Here is a 20608-nt window from a genome sequence, read left to right on the forward strand (position 1 = left end):
AGCTGGGCCGGCCCTGGCTGAGCCTGAGTTGGTATCCAAGGGCCATCCCGGTTCTTCTCTCACTTATTCTCCCAGTTCTTCTCCCAGGTCTTCTCTGGTGGGGCAGGGAGATAAGAAATGTACACAGTTGCCTCTCCCGGGGAAGCACGTGCTCAGCCAGGGTCAGGCTGCTGGAAGCAGCACGTGGGGGCCTGGGAGGAGCCTTCCTGTGATTGTAGGACGTGGTCAGGTGGAGATGGGCTGGGGCGGGGACAGGGAGCATGTTTGGGGAATGGTGAAGGTACGGAAAGGGTGCCCAAAGGCCGGGAGAAGGAGCCTAGGCTTTGGTCGGGGTTACTGGGGAGCCGTGAAAGGCCTGGAGCAGAGAGGAGGCTGACGATCACCACTGACGGTCCGAGCCTGCTCCAGGCTGATGTCCTTGCTGTACCTTCCTCCCGCCCCGTCTTCCCAACCTCAGGGCACTGTACGGGTCCAGTGGGAAAGGTGCTGTGAGTGGGGAAATGCTGAGAGGCGTGGGGAACCCCGACTTGCTCCACCTCCTTCTGCTTGAGCCGCGGACAGCCTTGCCCCCAAGCCTCATTCCCCAGCCACTGCCTGGCATCAAATTATATACCTGTACACTTGTTTATTGTCTGTCCGTCTCCTGACTTCCACCAGGACAGGGGCCACATCGCCCGTTCACAGCTGACTTCGTGGTCTAGAGCAGTGCGTGGTACTTAAAAGAAAAATAAGATTCCACAAACATGCCCTGGGTCGTGGGGGAGTGGTGGTGGTGGTGAAGGGTGCGTGTCCCTGCCTGTGAGTTGCTTCTGGTCGAGCCTGTGAAGGACAAGTCGATGTTTGCACCATAACCACGGGTTCGACAGACGCCTCTCAGGGCCTGTGGGAGGGCGGCGTGCGTGGTGCGTGCTAGGACACAGGCCTCAGAGGAGGCGACTGAGCTGGGTCTGAAAGCACAAGGGGGGTTGCCTGCCGGTGGAGCAGCGTCCACAGGCATGTGAGGGGGCTGAAGTCCTGGTTGTTGGGGGTCGGTGAGGATGTGTGGAGACATAAACACGGGGCCCCCAACGCCGGGGGGAAGCTCGGCTGTGAGGGGGGAGCTGCAGCTTTTGTGCCATCCTAAGGCAGCTGGATTTCGTTTGCTTGTTTCCCATGTGCAAATCGTTTTCATTTTTAATCACAGTTGACACACGTTATTATATTAGTTTCACGTGTACTGGATTTTGTTTTGACGCCACCTGGAGCCATCCCCGGAGGTGTTAAGCAGACTTGTAACAACTAGGCCTTTTTGAGTGGGTCCCTCTGCCAGAGGGTGCATGGAGGAGGCCATGCCGGAGGTCCAAGTGGGCGGGAGGGAGTGCAGACCTGTAGCCAGAGGGCGGTGGGTGGGCTGTGGGAGCCGGTGGTGCTCCTTTAAAAGGAGGAGGACAAAGTGAGCCTCCTGCAGGTGGAGCAAAGGTGGTTGGGGCCTGGAGGGCCTGTGTGAAGGTGCAGAGATTTAGGTTATCAGACCTTTGACCCTGGCAGGGTGGGTTCCCAGGTGGCCGTAGGACCGCCCCTGCCAGCAGTTTGAAAGCTCCAGTTGGCTGCCTCCTTTGCCGGAGTAGCTGTGCCATCTTGTGCTTCATACGGTGTGCGGCACGTTTGTGCCCGCCTCCAGAGGGTCCCTGGGCTTTCCCATGGGCGGCACATTCAGGTCTCATGAAAGTTCAGGGAGGCTGGGACCCCACGTCGTTTACCACATGGGCTCATGTGGTACCAGGAGGGGGTACGACTGTGGCCCCACTTCCCAGGCAGCCCTGGGGTCCCAGCCTGTCATTCCTGCTGGGGAGCTCTTTCTCACCCTCTGAAAGTCCGTGGCTGGTCACTTAGGGCCATCCCAGAAAGCCTAGCTCCTCAGGGCCAGAGGGCGGGCATGGAGACTGTCTCCACAGCACAGAAACCAGACGGGGGGAGGGACGGTGGGTGGGTGTGTGTGTAGCAGGTTCCCCTGGGGACTGGCCACCGCATGCCCGGCCCTCGGGCCACGGGAGGCCCCAGACCGAGTGCAGGCAGACCCAAATGACTTGGTGGCTGGGAGCGGGGCTACCAGTCTTCGTTCAGGCTTAGCTTGAGACGCCTGCACATTTGGGGAACAGGGCGGGGAGAAATGTAGAGCAGATAGGATGAGCACCATCCAGAAGTTTCTCAGGTCTGAACAGAGCCGCCTGCGTCCCTTCCCTCAGACAGGTATGCAGGGAGGGGCTTCGATGCAGGGGTGGGGCTGTCAGCCCGCCGAGATCCAGGGGCTGGCTGTGACTGCAGGACTCGGAGTGTCCAGGCTCCTGGGCCACGCTCCTCAGACAGCTTCCTCCAGCTGATGAAGAGGAGGAGGGGGCTCCCTAGGAGGAAGGCAGGTCAGGGGAGGTGGTTAGGTCAGGTGGCTCTGGTTTCCAGGTTTCCAGCTGCCTTCCTCGACACCCACCCCACTTGAGCCATGCCACCCGCTCCCTGTCACGCAACCAGACACCTTGGCCTGGTGAGGCTGCGATGCGGACGCTGATAGGTGGGCTCAGAGCCATTGGCAACAGGTGGATGCCTCTCTCCTGCCCACCAGCCTGGCCCGCCCTACTCTCCTCCCAGTGGGCAGGAGCTGAGACTCTGCAGAGGGACCGGGACTTGGACTAGAGAGGTCTCCCCGGCAGGCAGGGAGGGCCTGGTGTTTGGCACACCCACCAGATGGACCTGGCCAGAGAAAATGCCAGAATGAGCAGCTTCTTCATCTAGGCCTAGATGGGGGTGCATAGCTCACAGGCCCCTGTGGAATATGCTGCAGCTAGGAGCCCCCAGGCCCCGGGGCCGTGCCCCCCTGGGCAGCACTCGGCAGGTAGGACTTGCCAGGAACGGCCCATCCAGAGATCTAGGGGGACCACAGGATCTGTGACCCCAGCTTGTGCTGGGTTCCACCTTTCATGGTCTTCAGGAGACGAGGGAGGGGCAGGGCTGGTCGGACCCTTGGAGGGCCAGTGGGCCGGGGTTGGGTGGCAGTGGTAGGCGTTTTCCTGGTGGGCGGCCCGGGCCTCGCCGGTAAGGGAGCTGGGTGGTTTGCTCGCCCCGCTGGTCCAGCCTGTTCTCTGAGCTCTCCGAGGGTCTCTCTACAGACAGCGTTCTCTCGGCCCCTCCCTCCCATTCTTGCATGGGAACATTGGCAGGTGGGAGGGGAGCTTGAACATCTCTTGGGTTCAATCAGAGGTTGCCAGGTGTTGGGGAGAGGGGCCAGGGCTGCATCCCTGGGGAACCCTGTCTGGCTCTGAGGGGTTACCTGGACCCTCGGCTCTCTCTCCTGGCTTCCCAGGCCCTTAGCCTTGCAGGGCTCAGGGTCAGGATGGGTGCAGCATCCTCTCCCCCACGGCCCCGTTGGGTTCTCCGCTGGGCCCGACTCACCTGCTCCCTCGTCTCCCCATAGCCCGACCTGCTTAACTTCAAGAAGGGATGGATGTCGATCTTGGACGAGCCTGGAGAGGTAGGGGGGCTGACGTGGGGAGGAGGGGGTGGCTTGCTGCGGGGCTTTGTAAGGTCCTCACGGGCAGCCCGGGAGGCTGGGCTGCTTCCCTGGCCTGTCCAGCCTTGTAGAGACCCTGGCCTCTAGGCAGGGGGGCTCCAGGCTGGGGGCCAGACATGGGAGCTCTGAGGGCAGGGCGTTTCTCGTCCAGCCTCGGGCTGTGGGAGTGGGGGGCAGAGGCTTCCTGGGGCAGCCTGCAGTGGATGAGTCCCCGGGGCTGGGGGGACCTCCTGGCCCCTCGGGCTCTACACCCCATGCCCTCCTCTCACCAGGAGCCCCTTGGCCCCCCACCTCTCGCTGATCCTGCTGGGTATCCAAGGGCCTGGGTGGGAGGGATCACAGAGATCATCTGGCCTGAGGCATGCGCAGATTTCCAGCACGTCGGTCGTGCAGCAGCCCCCGCACTGTGGGGCGGCGGGGGTGCTCAGAGCGCATTTCTTAAAGTCCCACAGGCCTGGGGCCCCATTGGTCAATAAACAGCTTTCTCTGGCCTCAATGGCTACATCTGTGTAATGGGCACAGTAGGTAATGATGATTCCTTCCAGGGCGGTAACAGTCACAGGCGTCAGGCATGTGAAGGGTCCCACGTAGCCCCCAGTGTCTGCTAGGGCCTCAGTCACAGTCCTTCCCCTTCTCTGATGTATCTATCCTCAGAACCAGAGGGCCAGTGGGCTCTTACCGGCTCTGCCCTTTCAGCTTCCAGGCCGGAGCTGGTGCTGGCTTTATGCCCACCCACCTTGGGAGGGGACGTCTTCCCGCCCCTGCCCTGCACGCGCTCGTGGCTTGGGTCTGTGTGCAGCCCACATGCCAGGAGGCTTGGAGCCAAAGCGAAGCGCATTGTGTTTCCGACCCACATGCTTTATTCCCTCCAGCCCACAGCCTTTTGTGCCCGCTGCCTGCGCGCCGTCCTCTGCTGGCCGGGCTCCAGCCTCATACAAGGCCTGGCACCTTGCCAGTGACCCATCCCGGCCTCCCCACCCCGGGTCTCTAGGGGGCAGAGATGATGGGCCCCACCCAGAACTGGCCGCTACTCCTTCTCTTGCCTGGGGTGTTGGAATGTCCAAGCTGGAAGGGCCCCGGGAGCTCAGCCAGGCCCGTGTGCACAGACAGGAGACGGGACCCCGAGGGCTTCGATCTGTTCCGGTCCCGGCAGCACCTCGGACAGACCCAGGCCTGGGGCTCGGGGTGCCTGAGGCCCTCGGAGCTCCGTCTGGCTCCCACCTTGGACAGTCACAGACCAGGCCTGGGAGGGCCAGGGACACCCTTTGGCGCAAAACCCCTACCCCGCGTTACAGAGGGACAGCGGAGGTCCTGAGCAGCGGCCCAGGTTGCTCAGAAAGAGCAGGTGGTTCCAAGGGGGCCAGCCTTTTAGAGCATCCCGACCGGGTCGTGCCAGCACCATACCAGGTGCCACGAGAGACGAATGAGGGTGGGGCAGGGACGTCCAACCTCACAGAAAGGCTTAGGCACTGCCCGTTAGCCCCACTGCACGAGTTAGAAGACTGAAGCTCAGAGAGGGCCAGATACTTACCTAAAGACACTCAGCTGGCGAGGGGTAACGTGGTTGTGACCCAGGCCTCTAGAATGTGCTATGGGGAGGCAGTGTGGAAAGAAGCAGAAAATGTCATCCTGGCCTGTCCTTGAAAACTTACCATTTTCTTGAGGAAAAGAACCCTTAAGTACTAGAAATAATGAACAGTGTGGGTAGGTTGGCGACATGTGGGAGCCCCAGAGATGCCTGGTACTGGGTGACGTGCACTGACCTTGACAGTGGGTGGACCCCGACCAGCATTCCACTGAGGGGCCAAAAGCCAAGGAGGGCTGAGCTTGGCACACTTGGTGTCAGGCCATCCCGTGCCCCCGCCCCCCTCCTCTCTGATGTGTCTGCCAGGCTCACCTGAGCTGGAGCAGAGAAAGGCACTACAGACAGGTGCCCAAATCGTAAACCTGCAGGTGACGCACCTCATAAGGTGAGCGTGCAGGTACCTAGCCTCCAGATCCAGAAACAGAATGTGACCAGTGCTCCGCCGCCCCCTCGGGGCCACCTGCCAGTCCTGCTCTCTGGGAGACCCCCTGGCGGCCGAGGAGACCCAGAGGGGCAGGTGCAAACAGACCTGGGAAGTTCTGGTCCCTGGCCTGCTAGGCAGATGGCCTTATACAGGTCACGACCCCTTCCTGGTCCACACTGGGGGCATGTGCTTGTAGGAGCCTTAGCGACCTTGGCGGAAAGGGTCACCACGGGTATGGCAGCGCTCACAGCTCCAAGGGGGCTCCCAGAAGGGGAGGGCAGGCGTGGTTAACTGAGGAGACGCTGACCTGTTTCCCAGATGTGCCCCTGCAGCTCAGAGAGGAGAGGGAGGGCCAGGCTTCTGCTGTGGGTTTGCTCGCTCTGTCCCGTCCTTGCCCCCCACCCTCGGCAGGGTGCGAGAGGGTGCCGGGCCCCTGCTGTGCACAGAACAGGTGACCTGGCAGCACCCAGAGTGCCTGCAGAGTGGCACACACGTACCCTCTCATCCCACCGCCCCTCCTTCGCAGTGGAAGAAGCACTGGTTTGTGCTGACCGATTCAAGCCTCAAGTACTACAGGGACTCCACCGCGGAGGAGGTGAGACAGCGGGGTGGGGGGGCTCCCTCCCCCGTCAGGTGCTGGGGGACCCCCGGAAGGGGCTTGGAGGACTTGGGTGGGGCCGCTGGGGTTCATGGACCGCCGTGGCCTTCCCGCTGCAGGCCGATGAGCTGGATGGCGAGATCGACCTGCGCTCCTGCACCGACGTCACCGAGTACGCAGTGCAGCGCAACTATGGCTTCCAGATCCACGTGAGGCTGTGTGCGGCGGGAGGGGGCGGCGTGACTGCGCGGCCCCCCAGAGGAGCGGGTGGTGTGGAGCGCGGCTCTCCGTCAGAGACTGGCTCTGTCACTCATTCGCAGAGACCCCACCCTCAGGGCCAGTCAGGAGCTCTGCTGCCGACAGCACGTTTGGGGAGACCCTGGGTGGTGTCACTGGCAGGGGCGGTTCCAATGCCGGGGAGGCCTGGGAGCCAGTGGGGCTCTTCCAGCGCTGGGCGGTAGGGGGGAGGCGTTGCACTTGTCCCTCCGCTCACCTCCGGGTTCGAGACCTCAGACAGCCTCTCGGGAGGGAAGGGCCACCCTCCCTGGGGTCCCTGGTCGGGAGGGGGCAGTGGGGCTGGCCGTGTGACAGCCTACCTGTGGGGTGGGCTTGCAGACGAAGGACGCTGTCTACACCTTGTCGGCCATGACCTCGGGTATCCGGAGGAACTGGATCGAAGCTCTGAGGAAGACCGTGCGTCCCACCTCAGCCCCAGATGTCACCAAGTACGTGCTGGGTTGGCCCGAGGCTCTGGGGAGGCACTGCCCTGCGTCCTTGAGGGACGTTCTGGCGCTCCCCTGCGGGCCCCCGGCCACACCCTCTGGGGCCCGGTGTCTCTAGCAGCAGCGCGGGGAGAGGGCAGTGAGCCTTCCTGGCGGTCTGCAGAAGGACGTGGAGGATTTGGGGGTTGAGTGCCGTCCCTCTCTGTCCATCCCGAGGGGCGGGGAGAGGCCTCAGCTCTTTGGAGAAGATGCCAGTGAGATGCTGGTGTTGGGGAGAGGGGGTGGCTGGGCCGTCTGGGAGGGGAGCTCCCTCTCTTTGGAGGCCCCCATGGGTAGAGTCGGGGGAGGGCTCAGTTCCCTGGTGGTAGAGCCCCCACACTGTGTAAACCCCAGATGCCTGTGGGGCTACTGGGCAGCAGGCATGGAGACGTGGTATTGAGGGGCATGGAGCGTGACTCCCCTTGTCGTCCCACAGCCTGGCTGTTCAGCCCTGAGGCCGGGGGCCTTCTTGTCCGAGTTTCAGAGTCTTCATCTGTCAGGCTGTGCGGTGTGAGGATGCGCACAGAGGCTTTTGCGAGCTGAAGTGCAGTGCAGCCGAACTGTTACTTAGTACGTGTGCTGGGCTGCCGTGACGGAGGCGCCCCAAACACGGTGGCTTAAACCAGGAGAGGTTCATTTTTCTCTCCAGAGCTGTCAGAGGCACCTGGTGGGCAGCTCTGTGGCCTTCCACTCACAGCTCTGCCTGTGGCCCCGGAAGCCGCCCGGGTTCTCCTGGAGCCGCAGGCAGGGGCAGGCGAGGGCACACCCAGTCCTGTAACGGGTGCCACCTGTCACTTCCCCTGGGCAGGATGTGGGCACATGGCCACACGTCGCTGCAAGGGATGCTGGGTGACCAAGTACCCAGCTGTCATTACAGAAGAGGGGGAGCACTGCCGCAGCTCCCACGTCTCTGCAGTGTCCCCTCTTCCGCAGTGGCCACGGGCACCTCCCTGTCCCACTGTGAGCCCCCGGGACCCAGGACCTTGTCTCTAGCCTCACCTTAATGATGGCCCTCCGGTCGCCCTTCCGCACGGGCCTCCTGGTTGCTCTGCGCATGTGCCGCCACCACATCCTCACACTCGTCCTGTGAGAGGCATGGTGGTCCCCTGTCACAGATGAGTGACGGGGGCGCAGAGGGCAGCCGGGCGGCCTGGTCCCTCTGCTGGTCGGCGGTGGGGGTGGGGTGGGGTGGTGCCCGGGGTGTGTGAACGGCGAAGCTCTAGTTCTCACCTCCGGGCCAGGCTGTTTCCCGGCCGGGGTTCGTCCCCGGGCTGTGGCACGCGGGTGGCACTCCACAAGTGCTGATTTGGGACTGGGCGGGCAGGACCCCGCCTGATGCAGCTCTGCTGGCGCCCTAGGCTCTCAGACTGCAACAAGGAGAACACGCTGCACGGCCACGGCCCCCAGAGGGGCTCCCTGAAGGCGGGCGAGCCTCGCGGGGGCTCCGAGGTCATCAGCCGCGGTGGCCCTCGGAAGGCGGATGGACAGCGGCCGTCCCCGGACTACGTGGAGCTCTCCCCGCTGACGCAGGGCTCCCCGCAGCGGGCCCGCACCCCGGCCCGCACCCTCGACCGCCCGGCCAAGCAGGAGGAGCTGGAGCGGGACCTGGCCCAGCGCTCCGAGGAGCGACGCAGGTGGTTCGAGGCCGTGGACAGCAGGAGCGCAGAGACACCGGCCGGCGAGGGGCCGCGGCGGGGCCTGGGAGCGCCCCTGACCGAGGACCAGCAGAGTCGGCTCAGTGAGGAGATCGAGAAGAAGTGGCAGGAGCTGGAGAAGTTGCCCCTGCGGGAGAACAAGCGGGTGCCTCTCACCGCCCTGCTCAACCAGAGCCGCGGGGAGCGCCGGGGCCCCCCGGGTGACAGCCACGAGGCACTGGAGAAGGAGGTAGACGTCACGGCTGGCCCGCAGGAGCCCTCTTGTCCCGCCTTCAGGGAGCCCCTCTGGGGGCATTGGCACCCCTCCTGACAGTAGTCGTGCTGTGGCATTTATCATGCACACCTACAGTGACGGGGAGCTCACCCCTGACCCGGTGTCGGACACCCAGCCTCCTTGTAAACTGGGATCTTCCTCTCTAGACCTTGGGGTGTCTGTTTGTTTGTTTCCCTCCCTAGTTCTGTCCTCAGTGACCAGAGAAGGGAGAAGGACAGAGAGACCATTTACGGGGGGGTTTTGTCTTGGGCCCTGTTGACCTGTAGAGGCTCATACTTGTTCACAGCAGCCTCGGGGTCCCCCGGGGGTAGATCTCATTGCAGCCTCACTGATGGGGCGCTGAGGCACACAGAGGGCTCCCCTGCCACCTACGTGATGCCCGGACCTGCGGCCGCCCTGGTCTGTTCCCAGCCCTGTCTGGTCTTGGCTAGGCCAGAGTTCTTCCGGCTCTGTGACCCCTGCCGCCATCCGGGAAACAGCTGGACCGTGCCCCCTGCCTGCACCTCCCACCAGGGCCACCTCTCAAGTCCAGAGCTCCTCGTTGCCTCTCGCCAGCGCTGTCCCCGCTCCCGGGCCCCCGCTGACCTCCTCTCCTCCCCCTACAGGTCCAGTCTCTCCGTGCCCAGCTAGAGGCGTGGCGCCTCCAAGGGGAGGCTCCCGTGAGTGCGCCCAGGCCCCAGGAGGACGGCCACATCCCCCCAGGCTACATCTCACAGGTGAGGCTGAAGAGCTGCTTTCTGGGGGAGGGGGGCAAGTTTCTGGTTGCCATGTTTTCAGAGAACGGCTAATGCTTTGGAAGCCCCTCCTGTGCACCGGCCCCGCAGGCGGCCAGCGTTCGACAGGCCTTGCCTCACTGAATCCCTCCGGCGGTGGGCGCGAGCTCCCTGCCCGCGTACAGACAGGGCCTCTGCGCTCTGAGAGGTCATGTGACTTGCCCCAGGTCAGCTGGCCTGCAGGCGGCAGAGCTGGGTCTGACGTCCGCCCTCATGTGACACCACGCTTAGACCGCTCTCCCCTCACCGCCCCGGGCAAGCGGGGCGCCGGTGCGGGGCCGGAGCCCCGGTGGGCAGCTCCTGGGAGGCGCTCCCTCGAGAGGGAGACCCTGACCTCGCCTGCCAGGCTGGGCCCTCACCAGGGGGCACACGCAGGCTGCCTCCGAGAGAAGTGCTCAGCTGGGGCTGACTTGGTTTCCTGGGGACCTCTGGCCGTGTCTGGAGACACACTCGATTGTCACCCTGGGGACAACTAGCTTTCCAGAAAAAATACACGCGTGTGTACACACATACTTAAGCAGGCACTGTATATATATACACACAATGTACGTTGATTGTAAATTATACTGACACAAAGGATGTTTAGTACACAGCTTACAAATAAAAAGTCCCTCGTATTTTTGTTGTAACTTCCATACAGCAAGTTGAGCTTTCCCAGAACGCTGTCTGTGGTTTTCCGAGCGCTTGTGTCCGCAGCCGACAAGTGAGTGCCGCTCCGGCGTGCGGGCGGGTGGGCGCTGTTGCTTGTGTTGACGAGCAGGATGAGAGACGTGCTGAAAGCTTCCTTGGTTATGTCATGCGCGATTTTTTGGTCGAACCGGATGATAGTTCTCTGCTGAGAATGTTTTCTCACAGGTGTTTCCTCGGGTGTGTGTTCTGTGTATGGTGTGGTGGTCCCAGGCGTGGCGCCCATGTAACCGTGGTCCGCGTTGTTACCGTTCTCTCACCACTCGCCGAGTGTAGACTGTCAGCAGAACAATGCGTTGAGTCCCGGTTTGTGGCGTTTGCCGGTGTCCGTGGTGCGAGTTCTCCCACGGGGGCCGGAGCGCCCGGGCGTGGGGTTGGGAAGAAGTGCGCCTGCACCACGGGGGAGCGCTCCCACCACACAGGCGCAGAAGACCCGTGTCTCCAGCACAGACGAGAATAAAACGCGGTGGACTGATTAAGAAGTGATGACTTTTGAGTATCAGCTTTGTTTTTAATGTCATTAATCATGAGTGTATCTAATTTTTAATAATGGCCAGTACTTAACAACTGCGTCACCGAATTCCTGAAAGTTTGATCATCAGCTGCCTCTAGTCCACACACCGTGGCCTGAAGCAGAAAGGGATGCTGGGACCCCAGGCTCTGAGCGGAGGGGCCTCCTGGGACTTCTGAGGGGAGAGGTCGCTGTGCCGGGCTCCCGGAGGGAAGCCTTCCCGGCGGCGGCGGGCACGGAGCCGAGCCCCAGCTGGGGCGGGGGCAGGGCTGTGATGGAAGGCTGGTGGGCGCCTGTCCTGGAGACCTCGACTGCCAGGCCGGGGAGCTGGGGTCTTGTCCCCAGCACCTGAGGAGGTTCGGGGTCTGACGGGGACACTGGGAAGGCGGTATTGGAGGGGCGGGGCCAAGGCCCGTGTCAGGAGCTGGGATGATGATAGCTGAGGGAGAGGGGTGGAGGGGGATATGTGGAGGGAGGAGGATTTAGGACTGGGGGACTGGGCCCAAGGAGGGCGGCAGGCCACCCGCGAGCCCTGAGGCCAGGGCTGCTGCCGAGGCCTGGGGACCCGTCTGGAGCCAAGTGGTTCAGCGGAAGGGGGAGACCAGGGCCCGGGGGAATTCGGGCCTGACTCGGAGGGCTAGCTTGGGGGCCCCCTGATAAGGGGAAGGGGAGAAGGTAGGGACCAGTATTGTCCAAGGCTCCCCTGAGGCCAAAGGAAGGTGTGGGTGGGCATCCCCAGGCAGGGTGGGGCCCCGTTCCAAGGGCTGCAGCTGTGCTCTGTGGAGCTGGGGTCTCCAAGGGACGGCTCTTCCGATGGATCTGTTCTTGTCCACCGGGGATCAGTGCAGCTCCGCCTTTGCCCGTTTTACTGTTAGAATGCGCATTCCGTTTCCTTTGGAAAACGGCTTCTGTCACTAAAGTGAAACTTGAAAAGCACTTCTCCAACTTCTCAGCTTACTGATGGGGAAACTGAGGCCCAGAGGGGAGGCGAGACCTTGGAGCTGGAGGCAGGTCTGTGCCGGCAGTCCAGGCCTCCTGGACCCCAGGGGCCCCGCTGGGCACCCCAGGGCTGTCAGTGTCTTGTCTTGCTGGGTTGGGTGGGCAAGGGGAGTGGGCAGAATCGGCGGAGGCAGTGAGAAGGGACCAGAGGGGAAACGGAGAGCGGAACATGGGAGTGGGGGAGTGGCCTGAGATGCAGAGAGCGCCTGAGAAGAGGAGCTCAGCCATCTGTGTGCCCCTCACGCACTGGAGGAAGTGGCTGGTGATTCCGTGGACCCTGAGAGGTGACAGCTGGGGAGGGAGTCCCCAACCTGGCATCCTGGGCTGAGCGGACGTCCCTCTTTTGGTCGGCGGGGCTTGCCATCACAGCTCAGCAGCTGGGGGTCTGGGGCCGTCATGCCTCTCTAGCAAAGGGGACCCTTCCATGTTTTTGCAATGGAGGCCACAGACTTGCTTTGTCCACTTTGATCCATGTCAGCTGGTTCCCGTCTCCTGACAAGAGCCCCCCGAGCCCCCATTGGCCGGCTACTGGCTCTGCCTGCCTGACCTGGCCCTTTGAGAACAGGTCTCCACCCCCGTAGTTCTCTGATCTCTGCAGGTGGGTGGGCTCTGCGAGTGCGTGCTGGCTTACCTTGGGGACCCTTGGGGGTTGGTTTTCTGGGCCCTGTTTTACAGATGGGGAGACTGAGGCTCGGAGAAGCAAAGGGGCTTGTTGAAGTTCCCTGCAGGGCACAGCCAGGATTAGGGCTCCAGGACAGTGTTCCCTTGTCCTAACTCGGGGCACAGGGATCAGGCACCCTTCTCACTACCTAGAACACCTGGACTCCGGTGGCCTTGCCCTTGCCCTTCCCCCTTCCCCAAAGTGGCCTTCCAGGTGTGGCTGCTGGAGGGGTGGGTGTCATCCCCGTCACTGTGAATGCCCTGTGCCATGGGGGATACAGTTCCTCATCTGACCCTCTGTGCCTTGGTTCTTCCTGGCTCTTCCCCTTCCCTATTTAATGACCTTAAATACTTTTTAATTATGTAAGAACTAGGTGCACATTTCCATAAATCATTCAAACAAGAGGGTAGAAATAAACACATACATGGATTCTCCCCCCCCCAGCACGTGCGTGCGCGCGCACACACACACACACCGCCCCCGCCCCCGCCCCAGGGGTCACCTAGAGTCCCACCTGAGCACCTCTGCGTAGTGTCCTGTCTGTCGTCTCACAGTCTGGGAGCGCAGAAGTCGAGCGTGGCTGTGGACGGGCTAGAGTCCGGGCGGCCGCAGGACTGCGTCTCCCGCTGCGAGCTCTGGGCAAGATCCAGTTTCTCGCCTTTTTCAGCCGCTAGCGGCTGCCCACCTTCTGCGGCTCGTGGCCCCCTTCATCTTCTAAGCATATGGAGTCAGGCCCTTCTCACTCCCCTCCGACCTTGCGCGGCCACTGCTCCCTGCCCCTCTGCTCTCCGGCCTCCTCCTCCACGCCTGTGGACCCAGGGCCGCACCGCGCCTGCGTGTCATCTAGGACGGCCTCCCTCTTCTCAGGTCACATGATCGGCAAGCTCAGTTCCCCTCTGCCGCCGTGTAAGGTGACATGTGCCGGTTCTAGGGCGCAGGACGTGGACCTCTGTGGGGCCAGCGCTGTACCTTCCCGTGTCCTTCCCGGCCTTGTCTGAGTTTCTGCATACACGCACCCTGGGTCAGGCTCCCTGAATTTGTCTCCCTGACTGGGCTCGCCCCCGGGGCTGTAGCCAGATGCCAGCCCTCACCAGGAGTCTAAGTCTGCAGACTCCTTTCCCCGCGGCCCACGGGGGCAGCCCTGTCTTTTAACAGCCGCCGTGCCCTTCTGTCCTCCGCAACGCTCGATCTCATCGTTTATTTAAGAGTTGCTGGTTTAGGTTGTTTCCAGTTCCTGTCTGTCGCCGTAGGGAACACCCTTCTCCAGGAGTCTCTGTGCGCGTGTGACTTTCTGTGGGGCCAGTCCTGCGAGGGGGGCTGCTGGGTCACCGAGTGGCGTCGTTAAAAATGCATCAATGCTGTCAAACCGCTCTCCGCGAGCCCTGTCGCCACAGCTCTCCCAGCCTGGCCCACAGATCGGTCCCCGACCCTGGGGCCTCCGAGCGGGATCCGGTCTCCCTGTCTTCGGGGAGCTTGTGATCTGGCGGAAAGAAGCAAGGCCTTTGGCGGCAGGGGGGAGGTTTTCCAGAGACAGAGGACATTTAAGCTGGGCTGCAGGTCAGGTGATTTACCCAGGGACAGAAAGATGCAAAAGAATGTCCCAGGTAGTGGAGGAGATGGCATGAGCTACAGCTCAGGTGTGCTGTGCTGTGAGCTGGTTTTCATACCCGAGGTTTCCTAGTAGGAAAGGGCCAGGGCTGAGGCTGCACGGGTCAGAGCTGGGAACGGGTGCCTAACCCTGCAGGCGCCTCGGACAGGAGCCTCAGGAGGGTTTGGAGCAGGAGAATGATGGGGCGAGGTTTGTAAATGGGGAAGCAGAGGGTGGACGGGCGCAGGTGCAGGCTGGTGATGCCGGGGTTCGGGTGGAGCCCGGCCCCCAGGGTAGGGCCGCTCCTGAGGCCGGAGTGGGGCCCCTGTCCCAGGCAGTGGGGGCAGCCATGTGATGCGCCGGCCTTCCGCCCGCAGGAGGCGTGGGAGCGCAGCTTGGCAGAGATGGAGTCCTCGCACCAGCAGGTGATGGAGGAGCTGCAGCGGCACCACGAGCGGGAGCTGCAGCGGCTGCAGCAGGAGAAGGAGTGGCTCCTGGCCGAGGAGACGGCCGCCACAGCCTCAGGTGAGGGCCCTGGGCGGGCGCAGCATGGCGGGGCCCCTTGCACCTCCAAGCCGAGGCGCCCCCTCGCTGGATTCAGGAGGTTTTTTGGTTTTTTTTTTAAGATTTTATTTATTTATTTTATTTATTTTTTTTAGAGAGGGAAGGGAGGAAGGGGGGAGAGAGAGAGAGAGAGAGAGAGATTGAGATTCAATGTGCGGTTGCTGAGGGTTCTGGCCTGCAACCCATGAATGTACCCTGGCTGGGAATCGAACCTGGGACACTTTGGTTCCCAGCCCGCGCTCAATCCACTGAGCTACGCCAGCCAGGCATTCAGGAGGTTTTTAAATAAGAGGCTGGGGTCTTGGTGCCAGACTTGGGGTAAGGGATCCAAAGGACTTGGACGGCCCCAGAACTGGCCTCTGACCCTCCTTGAGGAGAAAGTGAGGCAATGAAAAGACACTTCCCCTTCCCCATCAGCAGTGAGTGCTTGCCCTCGGGCCCTGCAGCCTCTGGAAGGGCCTCCCTGAGCCACATACACACACCGAGCCGCAACCCCGTGCCCAGGCCCGTGCCACACACGGTGGGGGAGGGGGGACGCTGCTCAGCCTCAGAGCCAGTCCTCGCAGGGGGCGTCTCACTGGGCACGCAGGCCGGGGCCCAGGAGAGCGGGGGGAAGTGGGAGCACTTCCTAAGCCTCGTACCCAGTCCCAGTCCTTGCAGTACCCAGGGGAGCGGCCCAGCTTACAGACGGTAAACGGGATCTCAGAGAGGCTGGGGATTTGTCCCAGACGGCACAGCTCAGAGGCGGCAGAAGCTGGAGTCGGAGCCCAGAGCGCCCTGACTGCAAAGCCACGCTGGAGTCACCCTCTGCTGTCCCAGGACAGGGACAGGAGTGCCCAACCAAGGTGCTGGGCAGCTTCCTGCCTCTCTGTGAACTGCCAGCTGCCGCGTGGGCCAGGTGCAGCCCGTGTCCCTGCAGGGGCTGGAGAGTGATGGAGAGTGAGAGCGATCACATGACCTAGGGCCTGCCACCTGCTGCTTGCTTCACACGCACTCACGCCCATGGCCGCCCATGGCCCCTCGTGCCAAGCCCTTGCCCTGGGGCTGGGGCCTTTTGCCTTTTAGGAGGATAGCCCAGTGCGTGTATTAGGTGTCCCCTCACCCCCAGCAGGGTCTGGATGTGCCCCTGAAAGCTCGCACTAAGGTTTTCCCAGTGAAATATCTGAGCGTCACCCTTAAGTGGGATAATGACCTCAAATAGTCTCACGTCTGTTCAAGTCAGGGATTGTCACAACTCCAAAAAAGTTATGAAAAACGTCCAGTGTTGAGACTTGGGGTTTGGAGTTAGGGGTGAGACGGGGTGAGGACTTGTTTAACCCTCGCGCCGGCCCTGTGACCCTGTGCGAGCGCGAAGAGACCCGGTCCTCGGGAGCTGTCCGTCTGCGAGATGGACCGGGAGCTCGAGTCTGAGCTGCCGCTAACCCGTGGGAGGAGGTGCTGTTTCCGCCCTGCTTCCAGAGGGGGCCTGAGGCCCGAGGGGGTTAAGTCCCCTGAGCAAAGTCGCCTGGATTTTTACCGACTTCGGAGCCTGTACCCTTGGCCACTGAGCTGGGCAGAGCCCGTGGCTCTTGTTAAAGACCCTCCGGGGGGTGCGGGGACAGCGGCCTGTGTGGGGCCTACCTAGCCGCCACTAACAAGAGGTGCCGGTAGTCAGCACTGAGGCGTGTCCCCACAGCGTCCAGCAGACAGGGACTGTTGTCCCCTCTTGCTAGACAGGCTTAGAAAGGTCCAGCAACTTAGCCAAAGCCACTCAGTTCCTGACTCAGCCTGGTCCGGTGCTCGGTGCGTGCCACTCCTGCTCCTGTCTCCATGGTGCACGTGGGTCTCAGAGGGTGTGGAGTTGGGTGTCCTGGCCCCGCCCAATCTCCCTGTCGCTTCTCTGCCCTGCTTGCAGCCATCGAAGCCATGAAGAAGGCCTACCAGGAGGAGCTGAGTCGGGAGCTGAACAAGACGCGGAGTCTCCAGCAGGGTCCAGACGGCCTCCGGAAGCAGCATCAGTAAGATGGCACTCGGCCGGGGGTCTGCAGGCTGGGCTCCCTGTGAGCCGGGGCCCAGCTGCCTACACTGCTGTTCACGAGTCAGGGACCTGTGCTGAGACCCCTTGGCGGAGGTCACTGATGTCAGTGTGCCCCTACCTGGGACTCCCACCGCTGTCGTTGTGGCACAGGGACGCCACGCCCCCACGCCACCCACAGCACAGTTCTTCAGGCCCCTGTCCGTCAGGCTGGTCGCAGCCTCCACAGCCCTCTTCCCCTCACTCGTTTCCCCTAGAGCTGGGCTGCACTGCCGCCCTCGGCCAGCCGCTCCCTCTCCCTGCCACAGGGCACAGGTCTGGAGTGTGGAGGCTGTCGTCAGTGCACAGCCCCACGGCTGGGCTGAGAGCAGAGCCGGGGTGGGAGCTCGGGAGGCCTGAGCTGCTGGGAGGCCGCTGCGACCCGACAGCACACGTGGTGGAGGGCAGGCGAGCCCACACGCCGCCCCCTCCGGTGCCCGGGCAGGTCCGACATGGAGGCGCTGAAGCGGGAGCTGCAGGTGCTGTCGGAGCAGTACTCACAGAAGTGCCTGGAGATCGGCGCCCTGACGCGGCAGGCCGAGGAGCGCGAGCACACGCTGCGGTGCTGCCAGCAGGAGGGCCAGGAGCTGCTGCGCCACAACCAGGTGAGCCTGGCCCCGGCGGGTGGGGGCACGGGCGCCCCGCAGCCCTGCCCTGACCGTCCCGCCTCTCCAGGAGCTGCACACCCGCCTGTCCGAGGAGATCGATCGGCTACGCGGCTTCATCGCCTCCCAGGGCACGGGCAATGGCTGTGGACGCAGCGAGCGGAGCTCCTGCGAGCTGGAGGTGAGTGCCCTCTGGCACACCAGGCAGCCCAGCTCGTCCTCAGGGCCTGGGTGTTGGGGGGGGCGCCCAAGGGGCTGGGCCCCAGCAGGGAGACGCCAGCACGGCTAGGAAGGGCACCTGCTGTGTGACCGGGGCAGTCGCCTCGCCTTTCTACGCCCGGCAGCTCATCGGTAAAACAGGGATAGCACCGCCCTTACTGGGAGGGGTTGCGGTGCGGACACGTGGGCACGGTCCCAATGTTACTCCAGTGTTTCTCCTTTTACACACATTTATACACGGCCTTACTCTGGGCCTGGAACTTCTGTAAGCCGAAGTTCCTAACTCACCAAATCTTCCTAACAGCCCCAGGAGGTACGTGCTATTACTATCCCCACTTTACAGATAAAGAAACTGAGACACAGGCAGGAGGGTCGAGTTCCTCTCCCAAGGTCGCACAGCCAGTTGGCACGGGAGCTGGGATTTTAACCCGGCAGTCTGGCTCTAAGCTTCGAAGCCTCCCCGGCCTGGCTGAAACCTTCCCCTCCCTGGTCAAGCCAGGACAGCAACACCTGCCCCTCGGGGCTCGGGGAGGGGCTAACGAGGAAGTTTGCGGGGAGCCACGGCCTCTCTGGTTCAGAGCGGGGCCATGCTGTGGCCTCCTGTTGTCGTCTGTGTCCTCAAGTCGAGAGCCTGGTGCTCTGGTGTGGACGGGGGGAGAGAGGGCTCCCTGCAGGAGGGTGCCCCTGGGGAGACCCCCAGCCTCTGTCGGGAGCTGCAGAGAGGGGGCCGGGTGGCTCTGGCCCTGGGTGAGCCTGGCCCCCGTGACCGCAGGTGCTGCTGCGCGTGAAGGAGAACGAGCTTCAGTACCTGAAGAAGGAGGTGCAGTGCCTCCGGGACGAGCTCCAGATGCTGCAGAAGGTGGGTCCTGCTGGCTGGAGCGGGGTGTCAGGGGGGGCACCCCTGAATCCACCTGGGTGCCCCGTCCCGTGAGCGCCTCTCTCATGGGGGTGTCGTTGTCCCCGTGTGCAGAGAAACCGGGGCTAAGGAAGGGTAAGTGACTGGCTCAAGTTCACCTTCACTTTGATGTATCCAGCAAGTATTTATCAAGCACCTGCTGTGTGCCAGGCACCGTGCTGGGCGCTGGGGACGCAGCTGTGAACAAAAAGGACCAAAATCCCCGCTGAGCGTGTGTTCCGGCGAGGAATGAGCTGTGTCGCTAGCAGCTGGGAGGGCTGGGATTCAGGCCCAGGCCTGTGTGTCTGTGGCTTGCCTGGCGCCATGCCCTGTGTCTTTGACACCCTCTCTGTGTTGGTGGCTCTGGGAGTGACTCAGACCTGGGGAACTGGGCCAGGATGACCGGGTTCCCATCCCAGCCGTGGGCTGTCGTGTGGTCTTGGGCAAGAGCTTCACCTCCCTGAGCCTGAGCAGATGTGAATGGTGCTGCAGCCTGTGTCACTGGGTGGTGCTGGGAGGGGTCTGTCCAGGGCCGAGGGCCACCAAGGGGGGCCACCTGGAGGGACAGGCCATGGAGACTGTAGGGGGGCCTGGCTGCTTTGTGCCAGCCGTGCAGAGTGTGGTGGGCATGCGCCAGGTGGGCAGAGGCCAGTAGGGCGGGCTCGTGCCCTCACAGCCCCTGCCCGCCCCCAGGACAAGCGCTTCACCTCAGGAAAGTACCAGGACGTCTACGTGGAGCTGAACCACATCAAGACGCGCTCGGAGCGGGAGATCGAGCAGCTGAAGGAGCACCTGCGCCTCGCCATGGCGGCCCTGCAGGAGAAGGAGGGCGTGCGCAACAGCGTGGCCGAGTAGAGGTGGGTGCCGCGGCACGGGGCGGGGCCCGCGGGGCGCCTGGCCTGGAGGTGTGCGCTCGAGGCTGTGCCGCCTGGCCCGGGGCCCTCCCTTCCCCCGGCCTCTGCCTCCCCTTCTGTGAACAGGGACTGTGTCGCAGGCACAACCCGGTCAGTCCACACGCACCGTCGGGCACACGCCAACAGTGGCCCTGGCTGATCTGCCGAGGCTGGGCGGCAAATCCAGGGTGCCCGCCTGCTCCCCTTCAGACCAGCAGCGGGGCGCACGGCACTAGTCATCGGTAGTGTGTCCTCCCCCGAGCTCTGCTCTCGTGTCCCCGGTGGAAGACAGCGCCCTCTTTCCGACAGGTCCCTGTGGACTTCCAAGGCACTGGGGAGAGGCCACCCTGTGCGCCAGGCCGTGTGGGGAGAAGCCTGGAGGAGCAGGCCAGGCTCGGCTTCTGGGGCCCAGGAGGACCTCCAGGCCACTCGTGCCTGGCCGAGGCCACGCTGGGGCCCAGGGCCAAGGCTGGGGCTTCCCAGCCTCAGCTCCCCACTCCTGTCTTCCAGGTCCCTGTGGTCCCGCCAGCTGCAGACCCCCGGCCAGGGGGGGCCCGGTGCCCTCCTTCCCTGCTGGATGGAAGTCAGAAGCCAAGCTTTCTCCCCACCCTCTGTGGGCCACACGTGCACTCACAACTAGCACACACAGGCACACACCGCACACGCACACCCACCACACGGGCACACACCACATGCGCAGGCACACACCACGCGCTGGCATGCACACAGGCACCACACAGGCGCACATTCCACACGGGCGTGCACACCACACGGCGCACACCACACGTGCAGGCATGCACACCACGCACCGACAGGCACACGGGCAAGGCAAGGCACACAGCACACGCACAGGCACACACCGACACTGCACAGGCACGCCAGCATGCACACAGCACACGCACAGGCACACACCGACACTGCACAGGCACGCCAGCATGCACACACCACACGCACACACAGATGCACGCACACACACTGCGTATCTGAGCGCGCCCCTCGCACTGGGTCTTGCACCTTCTTCAGGATTTTATATGTGAAGAGATTTTTATATATAGACTTTTCTTTTTTTTTTTTTCCAAAAACACTTTGTACTTTTTAAAAAAACAATTCCTGGTGGCCGTGTGCCTCCCACACCGGCTCTCCTCTGTCCCCCGCCTCCTGCCGGGGCTCTGGGCCTGCGGCCCCGCCCCGAGGTCTGGCGGTGGCGGTGGCCAGGTTTGACTCTGGTGGTACAGGCAGGGAGCCGGCCGGCCTCCTCCTACCCTACCTCCCACTAATCACTTCCTGCCCGGGGCGCCCCACACCCTGGGACGATGGACAGA

At 63.0% G+C, this 20608-nt stretch overlaps 1 protein-coding gene across 3 annotated transcripts in view; it reads left to right on the plus strand.

The window, feature by feature from the left end:
* The window catches only part of LOC114513483 (TRIO and F-actin binding protein), a 54334-nt gene extending 33953 nt beyond the window's left edge, over positions 1–20381 (plus strand). For 2 of the 3 annotated variants that reach the window (XM_036019599.1, XM_036019600.1), the window contains 13 exons: positions 3446–3502; positions 6077–6145; positions 6268–6357; positions 6764–6873; positions 8268–8793; positions 9444–9554; positions 14435–14582; positions 16516–16618; positions 17120–17279; positions 17350–17460; positions 18271–18357; positions 19087–19250; positions 19797–19943. In XM_036019599.1, coding sequence (XP_035875492.1) covers positions 3446–3502; positions 6077–6145; positions 6268–6357; positions 6764–6873; positions 8268–8793; positions 9444–9554; positions 14435–14582; positions 16516–16618; positions 17120–17279; positions 17350–17460; positions 18271–18357; positions 19087–19248 — 1734 coding nt within the window. In that variant the 3' untranslated portion in view covers positions 19249–19250; positions 19797–19943. Of the gene's footprint in view, positions 1–3445; positions 3503–6076; positions 6146–6267; positions 6358–6763; positions 6874–8267; positions 8794–9443; positions 9555–14434; positions 14583–16515; positions 16619–17119; positions 17280–17349; positions 17461–18270; positions 18358–19086; positions 19251–19796 lie in introns of all 3 variants that reach the window. The other variant, XM_036019601.1, reaches the window with a different exon arrangement.
* The last annotated feature ends 227 nt before the right edge of the window (positions 20382–20608 follow it).

The sequence above is a fragment of the Phyllostomus discolor genome, chromosome 2, assembly GCF_004126475.2.
Source record: "Phyllostomus discolor isolate MPI-MPIP mPhyDis1 chromosome 2, mPhyDis1.pri.v3, whole genome shotgun sequence".
Taxonomy (NCBI): Eukaryota; Metazoa; Chordata; class Mammalia; order Chiroptera; family Phyllostomidae; genus Phyllostomus; species Phyllostomus discolor.